Here is a 10,186-nt window from a genome sequence, read left to right on the forward strand (position 1 = left end):
TTCATTACATTGGGAGATCCAGTACAAAAAGATTTTGTGATGGTTTAAGATCTTTCTTCCTGAACAGCCCAACTAAACTAATACAGTCATATGCTTGGGAACTAAAATATAGGACGACTAAAAATCTTAAAAAGTCAGTACAATTAATCATGTTCTGCTGCCTGAACTGAGAAACAAACAAGCAGCAGGACATGAAAAATAAATCACAACTTTAATGTAAGATGATTCATGTTAATTATCAAGAAGCAAATATGGTAAATTTTAGAAAGTAGTTTTTTTTTTAAAAATCCTGTTAAACCTGATACTACTCTTTAATGTTTACATTTTAATGTTCCTCTTTTAAGACTTTTTTAATAATTACTTGCTGTTACACTTGCTGATGTTGTAATACTCAGAGACACCATGCAAAGAAAAGCCAAGATGCCTGTTTACACAATGAGAATGCACTGCAATCAGAATTTAATTTTAATGTATTACTCTTATATGTTCTCCTAGAAGAAAACATAGTTCTATTAGTAAAGCAATATAAAATCATGGAAAATTACTATGGAACAGTGAATTTGTCATTCAATTTAAATATTTTTAATTAAAACCTGGCACAGCTCCAGGCCAGAAAGGCTAACAGTTGTGAAAAGTCATTCTTTAGCAAGTCTCATCAAAGAAAGTATAAAATCCTTGCTTTTCAGTTGCTTCCAAAACCTCATTCAGTAAAAATTTACACTAAACAAAAGGAATTGGAACTATCAAGGCAAATGAAACTGCAAAAATATTTGAGATGCTTAGGGCAAACATGGCCATTGCTTTGCACTATTACCATCATTACTGCAGAGCAGCTGCTGTCCTGCAGACAAACATTAGATGGCACTTTGGAATTCAGCAGTTCCCACAGAGAGTTGCACAGCACATACTTAACAGATGAAGTGTGAGATGTGAATGTGAGGTACTTTTGATGACAGAGAGAAAAATGACATTTCTGCAAAGGTGTGATTTTTGGAGCTGGAAGTGTATTTTCAACCTGCACATGTAAAGCTATAAAATGGTATGTAATTAAGTTTTGAAAAAAACCCAAATCTTATAAAGAATCAAGTCATTCTCCCTCCAGACAGAGGGTCAGTTTCTCAGTTGCTGGGTTCCCTTTTTATTTTTTATTGAATCATTTGGAATCTACTTTTTAAACTAGACTTGCTGACAAAGTTTTATACAAATACTTCTCAGATAACACATCAGATTTTGAGTGGATTCAGCTGCGTGCCAGCAGTTCTGAGCCCCAAATAACTCTCCTAAGTGGGGTTTAAATAGTTTGCTTATCAAATAAATCCCTTCCGGAAAGAACTGCACAGCTTCTGATTCAGCTGGTCAAAGCTTCTTAACTGTTGCTGAAATTGATACTATTATTCCCATTCCCTGGTATCTGTGTTTTTACCATCTAAGACCTTAAATGAAGACTGAAGGATAATCACAAGGGTGAGACTATTCAAGAAACAGAAGAACAAGGAAATGTAAATTCTTGCTGGAATACCACTGGAGTCCATTTTCAGAGCCTCCCATGGGATATATACCAAGATGCCTGTTGCACAAACTTTTTTTTTTTTTTCCCCCCTATTTGGCTTCTGCTAGGGAATTCCTCCTGCAATACATGAAGCAGGTTGTAGGATTTCCTTTGGAATCTGGGTCATCCCAGCATAAAGGCAAACAATAGGAGCTCCTCAGTGGTGCCACATGCCACACTGTCACCACTCTGTGAAGTCTCTAGCTGACACCTGCAGCGATTCCAGGAGAGCTCCTGCTCTGGCAGCAGCACTGCCCCAAGCCAGCTGCAGGGTTTTGGGCCCGAGGAGCACCAGCTCCTGCTTCAGCTTCCCTTGCTGTTCAGCTATCACACAAAGGTCCTGGCTCTCACTCTAAACCAGGAGCTGATGCTTTCATAGAGATGGGACAACATCCATAGAAAAGATGTTCAAAGTTCCAGCCTGCAAGCTAAATTCAATTATTTTCATGTCCAGCACAGGAAAAGCCAGGAACAGGGACACATCTCCCTGCAAAGCAGCTGAGTAATGGCTCCTGGTGCAGTTCCTAACTGCTGGAATCCCTAGGCAGTGTAAGTATGTCTCAGCTCACACTGAATTCTGATCTAAGAACTCATTCTCCCATGGGAATCATATTCCCAAATCTCCCTCCTCCTTCCCCCTGGAGCCTTTGAATAGTTGCACATATGTAGAAGCTGAAACCTGACCCAGGTCACTCCTAGATGCCCAGTAACTCTACTCACACTGAGTGTGCAGGGTCAGGCTGAGTGCCCCTGTAACTGCCAGGAACCTGCAGGCCAAGGAACAGGAGCCAAATTACAGAGTGAGGGGAGCTGGGCAGGGGCAGCAGCAGCCACAGATGGGGTGTGAAGTGACTGACACCAAACCATGTTGTACCCCAAAGCAGAATGTACATTTCTATGGGTTCCACTGGGTCTATAAAGAAATAAGGATTATCCTTGCAAGTTCTTTCAACATTTTGCTACCTATCACTACTGGCAGAAGGAGAACATCCATGGGTTAACTACCAGTGAGTTTTCCCCTTGGTATTTGGCAATGCAGCAGGAAATAGTACTGTAACACCAGGGAGCTGTCATGAACTGACAGCATTGTTGTCTGTACCTGACCTTACCTGTAAGGCAAAAAAAAAAAGGAATTTTCCATGCTGTCAGTCCCTTAATGTGAGCACAAATATGTTATATAACACAGGAAGCCAAGAAGCACTACAAACTCAAACTAATTACAGGAAACTTTACACGCAAAGGTGGAACTGCATTCTGTATGAGATGCAGAAGAGAGAAAAAAGGCAATGTGAAGATTCGGTGAAGCTCAGAACCCATTTTTGCTTTTTTTATGGGTATCTTTAAACATACACACATACAATATTAAATCAACCATTATATACAATATTAATGCACCCATGTTCTTACTCTCAAAGCACTGGAAACAGTCTCTGTGTTCTAGCAGTCTGTACTACGTCAGTGTGGAGCAGAGAATCTTAAATAAAAGTAATGAAATACAGACAGAAGTGCTATTGTTGCCTAGGCTGACTCAGAAAGGTTAACTTGATGGTATTTTCTTAGTAAAGCAATTTGACCTAATCTTCTTGTATTTTTTTTTTTTTAAATTCTCACCATGTGTTCTGGTGTGCTTTAGAGTTCACCTTTTATTTGAAAATAACCCTCAATTCACTAAATGTCAAAACTTCTGTTTTGGCAGAAGTCACAGGTACCTCAGATTAACAAAAAGACTGAAGAATATTGGTACTTAATTATGGCTTAAAAATACCTACCTGAAAAAGAAAAAAAAGTCAAATGTGGTTGTTTGTTTTCAAGCAGGTGTTATTTCTCTGGAACATAAGTTGATATATAAATGATCCAAACTGTAACTATGAAAATATTGTGTAGTTTTTTTCCATAAGCTAATTTTCCTTGAACAGCTATAATAATATTTGCAAAGTGAAGGAAAAATATAATTTTATTAATTTGGTTCACTTTTTTATCTAAGAACATCCCAACAAACCCACCACCAGGAACCTAAAAGAATCACAGTTATAGTCAGATGTAGTAACTTTGTAATTACTGGATGATTCTGTGAGTGTGAAGACTTCTCAGATCAACCCATGTTACTTTTCACAGGCACATCAGAGTCAATATATCTGCCAAGCAAAACCCTGCACCAGCATGTAAAGGGCTGATTTCTGTTATTTGTGCCATGTGAGATTTGGCAATTCCCACAGCTTTCCTACCTGTAAGAAGGGGGATAATGCCTTTTTATGACTCAGAAGACCCCTCTCAAATCCCTATAGGGCACTACAGAATCTCTGAAGTCCAAGTATTGTTACAGTGCTTTTGCTGGCAACAGGGGTTTATTTATTGCTGTACTTTATTTTGGTTATGCAACATGAACAGGAATGGAAGTTGTCACCACATACTGATGGGAAACAATCTTTGAATGCAAACCTTGTTCAGCTCCCCAGATGATCAGATTTGACAGAGCTTCTCTGAAACCCATGGAGCCATGCAAGTTTAAACCAAGCCAGGATATAGCCTTGTGTTTAATAAGTATCACATGTCTAATGTTTGAATAGAAGTGTATATACATAATTACATACATATATATACATACATACATACATATATATATATATATATATATGTATGTATGTATGTATGTCTGTATGTATATATATATAAAAGATTATTCTTTATTAGTAGCAAGTTATGTTTTGTGGTGCCAATACTGCATCTCTGGGTCAGCCTGTCATGGGCATGTCTGTATCTCCTTCCTGCCCAACTTCAGTTCCCACATGAAGAGCAGCAGAAGGCTGACTTGGAAACCAGGCAGATTAAACTATACTTCATACATGAAGAGCAGTAAGATTTCTCAGGCTTGTAAAAAACATTATCAACTACATACTTGAACATGTAGAAGACATGTGATGGGTGCTACTCACCAGTGACTTATTGGACTGTGCTTGTCCTGGAAAAGGGGCAAAGACTGCCAGGACTCCCATGGCCTGAAATACTGTAATAACCAATGTACATGATTTACCTCCAAAGTCAGAGAAGCAAACACAAAGACACATTAACAGACCACTCTTCTGTCTTTAGTACAACCAGAGTTTCCCTTCCAAAACCCAACAGCAGTGACCAGCCACGTGGCTCCCACCACTAAAGGCTAGAGACAGTCAAGAACATCGTTAAAACCTGCAATGAGTTTTAGGAGATTTTATTACACTGATAAAAGATCTGTGGCCAAAGTTTCATTAAATGTTACATTTTCCAGACTAATGCCAAGGTTTCCACTGTGTAACTAATGACCTTTTGTCCAGAGGGTTCTTAGTCTGAAAGAGCACTTTATCTGACCCTTCAGAATCTGCAGTAACACATGTATAAAGCTGCTATCTTCCCAAAGTTCTCGAGTTGAAACACCCTAATTCATGTCACTGGCTGCACACTCAGCAACAAACTCTAATTGCAGCTCCAGAAGAAGCCTGGGGAAGCTGCACAGAGCAGAAGTTACATTTACCCATCGTTCAAGCACATTAAGCACAAAAAGCACTTTTGTCCTCACTCACCAGAGCCAGTGTGGGTTAAAGGGGACTGTCCCTATGGCAGGAGCTGCTCACAGCCTCCTGCAGGAACACAGATGGGTACAAACCTCTGCAGAGCCTGGAGGTTTGGCAGGCACTGCCTTCTGCAGCGGGCTATGAGAACACAAACACCTTGGCCACTACTACCTGAGTAAAAGACTCTCACTAATATTAATGGGGGACATTTCAACAACTCTTAGGAATTCTCATTGAGGACAGTGTTTTCCAGAAATCCCTCCTCTGAGAAAGCTTCCTCTTAAAGAATAATTTCAGCTATTTCTAAGTAACATCTGAACAAAGCATTCATGATTTGTTTAGACTGTTCAAGTAATCAACCTCTCTCATGAAAAGGCAATTTTTAAGGTTTAAGGTAATTTTTATTAAAAAATATCTACACTTATCCCAAAGTCAAGAAGCCTGTGCACACACTTTTTGGCAATTACAGCACATCCCTGACCACATCTGTAGATCTGGTATTTCTCTTTAAGGGCCACAAGACACAATGGCATAGACACTCACAGAAAAAGTCAGCAAGAGCACCAGAGTTCATATGTTCCATTCCAGTATTTGAAATTCACACTGAACAGGCATAACTCACCAGCAAGTGGCTAACTGAGCTGTCTAGGACAAGGAGTTATTGTTATGGAACGAGTTTAAGTCTGCTATTTAAAAAAAAAAATTAAAATGAAAATAAGAGTTCCAGTATTCATTAATTAGAATCAATATTTTCGTAAGACCTTGATTTTGTCTTTTGAGAACTTCAGAACACTGTTACACTCCTGGCACATTGCCCACACATATAGTACTTTTCCGTGTCTAAAATGAAAAGGGAAAAAAAGGCTTAATTTTCTGTTCTAAGAAGGGAGTAAGTGTGGGATTCTATATTCAACAAGAAGTTGTGAGAGACTCCATTTACAAAGCCCTGACTATACACGCCTCCCTAACAAATCCCTTTGGCAGATTCCACTTTGACAAACAAACAACATGGAAAACTGATGCCAAGTTGTGAAGGTAATTAAAGATTATTTGTCATTCTCATAAAATGGAGCTAACCCTCATTTCTTTTGTCCAAATTCTACAGAGAATAACTAGATTATGTATAATCACCACACAAGTTCCAAATGGGAAAGCTGCTAGTTGAGTTACTTTGCAATATTCCTTATAAGAAGCAGTTGACTGGGGTGATCTGCAGCACTCAGCCAGTGCTCACTGGAACAGCCTCAGAGAGGTGGATTTCACTGCAGGGTGTGAGCAATCCCCACAGACAGCAGAGCACAGCCAGCCTTTTGGTTTGTGTACTCTGCACAATGAAATGCAACACAGAACACCAGAGATGAAAATATTATATATTCTGCACAAGACTGAAGGTACAGCTTTCATCCTTCAGTTAAACACTTTTTAATTCTAATAAGTCAGGGAGGAATTTGGCCCTCGGTATATTTTATGAAAATTCACACAACAAACCTTACATTGATTCTTAATTGTGCATATCTAGCTATTTAACCATTTTATTTCATATACAGGGTACTCTAAAAACCTCAGTGCTAATTATCAATTCATTAAAACTCCCCTCACCGAGTGGCAGGGAGCTGAGCATACACAGATTCAGCCTGGGGTCACTTAGAGGGGCTGTTTCTCCATAAGAGTCACGTAGACCCCTGGAACTTAAAACTCTTTATTAAGTTTTCTTGGAAGTGGTTAGACCTTAAGCCATTACACTGCAGAAAACTCATGCTTCATCAGTTTTGTGGATAAGGAATTTCATTCTGAAGCTATTAATCAGGCACTTTGCACAAAGTCATTCAGAAAAAGTGAAGGTGAGCTTGTCCTTTTCCTATAAAAATACGTAAGCACATCTCCCCTCTCCCAGCCCAGCTGCTCATCAGAGGATAACCACCTAAGCTACTACCAGACATGGTCAGATTTTTACCCTGACCAGTGCAGGCTGCTCCTTTCACATGGAATTCCAAATTCAGGCATCTACATGAAAAAAACATGGCAGCTATTACTAGAAAAACAGTGCTGCCATAATATAAGGTAAAGTCTGCCTCAATACAGTGCAATGCAAGTATAATTGTAAAACAGTCTGGTATAACTGGGAAACAACTTCTGGAATCCCCATAGCCCAGAGCTTCCTTCTGAATTGAACAATGTTTTCTTAGGAAACAGACCTTCACAAATGGTACTATTGCTTCTGCATGACTTACCTTGTGTGTCAGAGGGGTGTGAGAGCTGAAGTAATTTAGACACATGAGTAGTTTGTCATTGCACATTTAAACAGTTAAAGAATGTGTATCAAGCAAAACAATATTTGGAAATCTAAAGCTACCCACAAAGCCAGTTTGCATCATTAAAATAGTCTATCAATTCACTGCACATGAGAAACAAATTATGAAGTCCTCCCTACACAAACAATAAGGCTTTGCAGGAGGGAAATCCCTGCTTTTCATGCTGCTCCCTCTATTCAAAGTCCAGCTATTTCTAATGGAAATTTTGTTTGCTATGGAGATTATGATTCAGCCTTCTTTTACAATCACCAACACATCACCAGACTTACAGCAAGTGCATAGATTAGAGGAGGGTGCAGAGATCCCTTCTTAGGGTTTTTACCCAAGTATGCACATACTTTTAAAAGTATCCCAGGAGCTAAGAGCAAGAGCAACTTCTCAGGCAGGGCTCTGAAGGCTCCCAGCCGACGCGATGAAGCACCCACGCCGCACCCCAGCTCCGAGCTATCAGAAGACACAGCACACACTAATGAAATGCTGACAACACACGATGCACTGACTGGCTGGGATGGACACTGTGCTAGGGGTGGACTCTAGTGACAGTGAAAGGAGCAGGCTTTACCTGCAGTACGAGCTGCTGCCAGGCGGTTGCCAGGGGCTGACCATTGCCAATGTTGCAAATGCTCATGCGGTCTGCGGGCTGATTGGCACGCTCGAGTTGCAGGGAGACATTGCGCCGCTCTTCCTCAAGTGCGCGGGTGAGCCGCTCGAAACGAGCTTCTTGCTCTTTAACAGATGCTAAAATGCTGGCAGCAGACCTGATATCATAGTCATCCATGACTGCTTTCAAATGCTTCCTGCCTGTTAACTGACCGGGGCAAATGGAAAGGGTTAGGTAAAGGGTGGGGAGGGCACGGGTCAGAGGTTAAAGATAAAAATGCATATTGTTAGTCACCTTGCTAAAATGATGATCACTCTAAGCAGAAAACTGCAGTGCTCTTTGAAAAGCATCCATCTTTCCATCCATTTATCTGATTTTAAATTAAAAGTAATTAATCTAAGACTTCTCCGTTCAAAACAGAAAAAAAAAATACGTTCACCTTTGAGAGAATTTGTATTTAATTCCTTTGATCCTTTTGCTAAAACTGCTCTGACAAGGGTTTTCATCCCTCTAGCAGAGCTAATTTCACTGTGCAAATAATAATGCACTTAAAACAAATACATAAAAAAGATATGGCTATAGAGGGAAAGAGGAACATTCTCACTACAGACACCTGGAATTTTTGTCTTTAACAGCATAAGTGAGAAGTTTAACGTTATTAAGGACAGAAACTTCACGGTAGAAGAAAACAGTTGTGTCTATTTTTTCCAAACCCCCCCCAACTTAACAGACAGTAGCTGAAAATAGCTTTCATATTTAAATTATAGCAGCACACTGTAACATGGAAAACAATTTTAAATGCAGAGTGTGCAATTGCAGTTGAAATGCTTGATGATTTCAGTCAATGAAACAGTCCCTCATGCAGCCGTTTGCTAATAATGCAAATGAAAAAGCAAACATCTTCCATGGAAAACACACAGGACTGCTTGTCTTTCAATGCAGAAAAAGGATATCAACTAGGTAGGTTAGAACTTCTGCCTTAAGTCTTACCTAGCAGAGTTATGAAACAACCCATTTGAAACCCTATCTTCACCTGTATGGTACGTGCAGTAAAACTCCCCATTGATTCCAGAGATCTGTGACCTGAACACCACTTAAAACACCTTACTAGGAGTATGAAATCAGCCATTTAATATAAACATAAATTATTGCCTCAACAGAATCCTTCATCAAAGTTAAACAAGTAACCCCTTTACTACTAAACTACTTAAAGCACCTCTGAGACAAGAAGAGGCAGAACTGTCTCAGGCTCCTGTAATTCAAGAACTGTTCATGTTCTGTGCTGAGACTTAAGTCCTGAGAAATTGTCCCTTGATTTGCTGCCAAAGTTTCTTTGTTTTCAATCTATCAACAAGGATTTCCATGAGCACAGATAGTTCCCTTCTTCCTGATGCTTTGCAATTCATCATTCAGTGTCTTTAGATGATGCACACTCTTGACTGATCCATTTTCTATGACTGTTATATTTATCAGGTGTCTCTCCTGTGCAGATTCTTTGGTAGCTCATAATAATGTGGTCATAATACTCTTATGTTCCCAAAGAGGAGTATTAGTAGTGATTAAGCTGCATGTTTTTACACAGTTTGTTGGAGACTCCTAAGCAGGCTTGAAGTCTCCTTGCTTTTGTCAAATATGGCTGAAAATCACCCAACAGGCCAAATAGACAAGGGGGCAGGAGTGACAGACCCAAATCCAATTATATACACCCTGATTTCATGGGGAATAACCTGCCAGTAGCTCTGGGTTCATTGTTAACCCTTAGAGAGTTGCTATTGAAAGGAATCAGAGTAATCTAAAATCATGTTAGGAACAGTGTAAGGATTATCATGTATTAATCTCATAATGTTTACTTATAACCATGACTTGAGCCTTTCATGTTTGCAGACCAGTAGGCAGAAGTGAGTTTTGTCATTTATACATTGATTTAACTTCTATTGAAATTCTGAAAGAAAACCAAAAACCACCAAAGGGTTTTCCAGATGTCACAGACTACTCAAATGCAGACCAAACTGCCAACTTCTGAGACCTTCCAATAGATTACTAAAAGTCTATAAAAACTTCAGAGAGTACATTGGTTTCTGCAAAGGAGAATCACAACCCTCTAAAATGATAGTATGATTCAAGGGAAGTCACAGGAAGACTCACCTGCTCTATCTCAGCATGATTTAGCCCTGGC

At 39.6% G+C, this 10,186-nt stretch overlaps 1 protein-coding gene across 3 annotated transcripts in view; it reads right to left on the bottom strand.

Annotated features, from left to right (window-relative positions):
• ARVCF (ARVCF delta catenin family member) overlaps positions 1 to 8,191 on the bottom strand; it is a 152,121-nt gene extending 143,930 nt beyond the window's left edge. For all 3 annotated transcript variants that reach the window (XM_059863834.1, XM_059863832.1, XM_059863833.1), the window contains exon 1: positions 7,972 to 8,191. In XM_059863834.1, the coding sequence (XP_059719817.1) occupies positions 7,972 to 8,187 (216 nt within the window). In that variant the 5' untranslated portion in view covers positions 8,188 to 8,191. The remainder of the gene's footprint in view (positions 1 to 7,971) is intronic.
• Between the last annotated feature and the right edge of the window lie 1,995 nt (positions 8,192 to 10,186).

This window comes from Haemorhous mexicanus, chromosome 19 (assembly GCF_027477595.1).
Source record: "Haemorhous mexicanus isolate bHaeMex1 chromosome 19, bHaeMex1.pri, whole genome shotgun sequence".
Classification (NCBI taxonomy): domain Eukaryota; kingdom Metazoa; phylum Chordata; class Aves; order Passeriformes; family Fringillidae; genus Haemorhous; species Haemorhous mexicanus.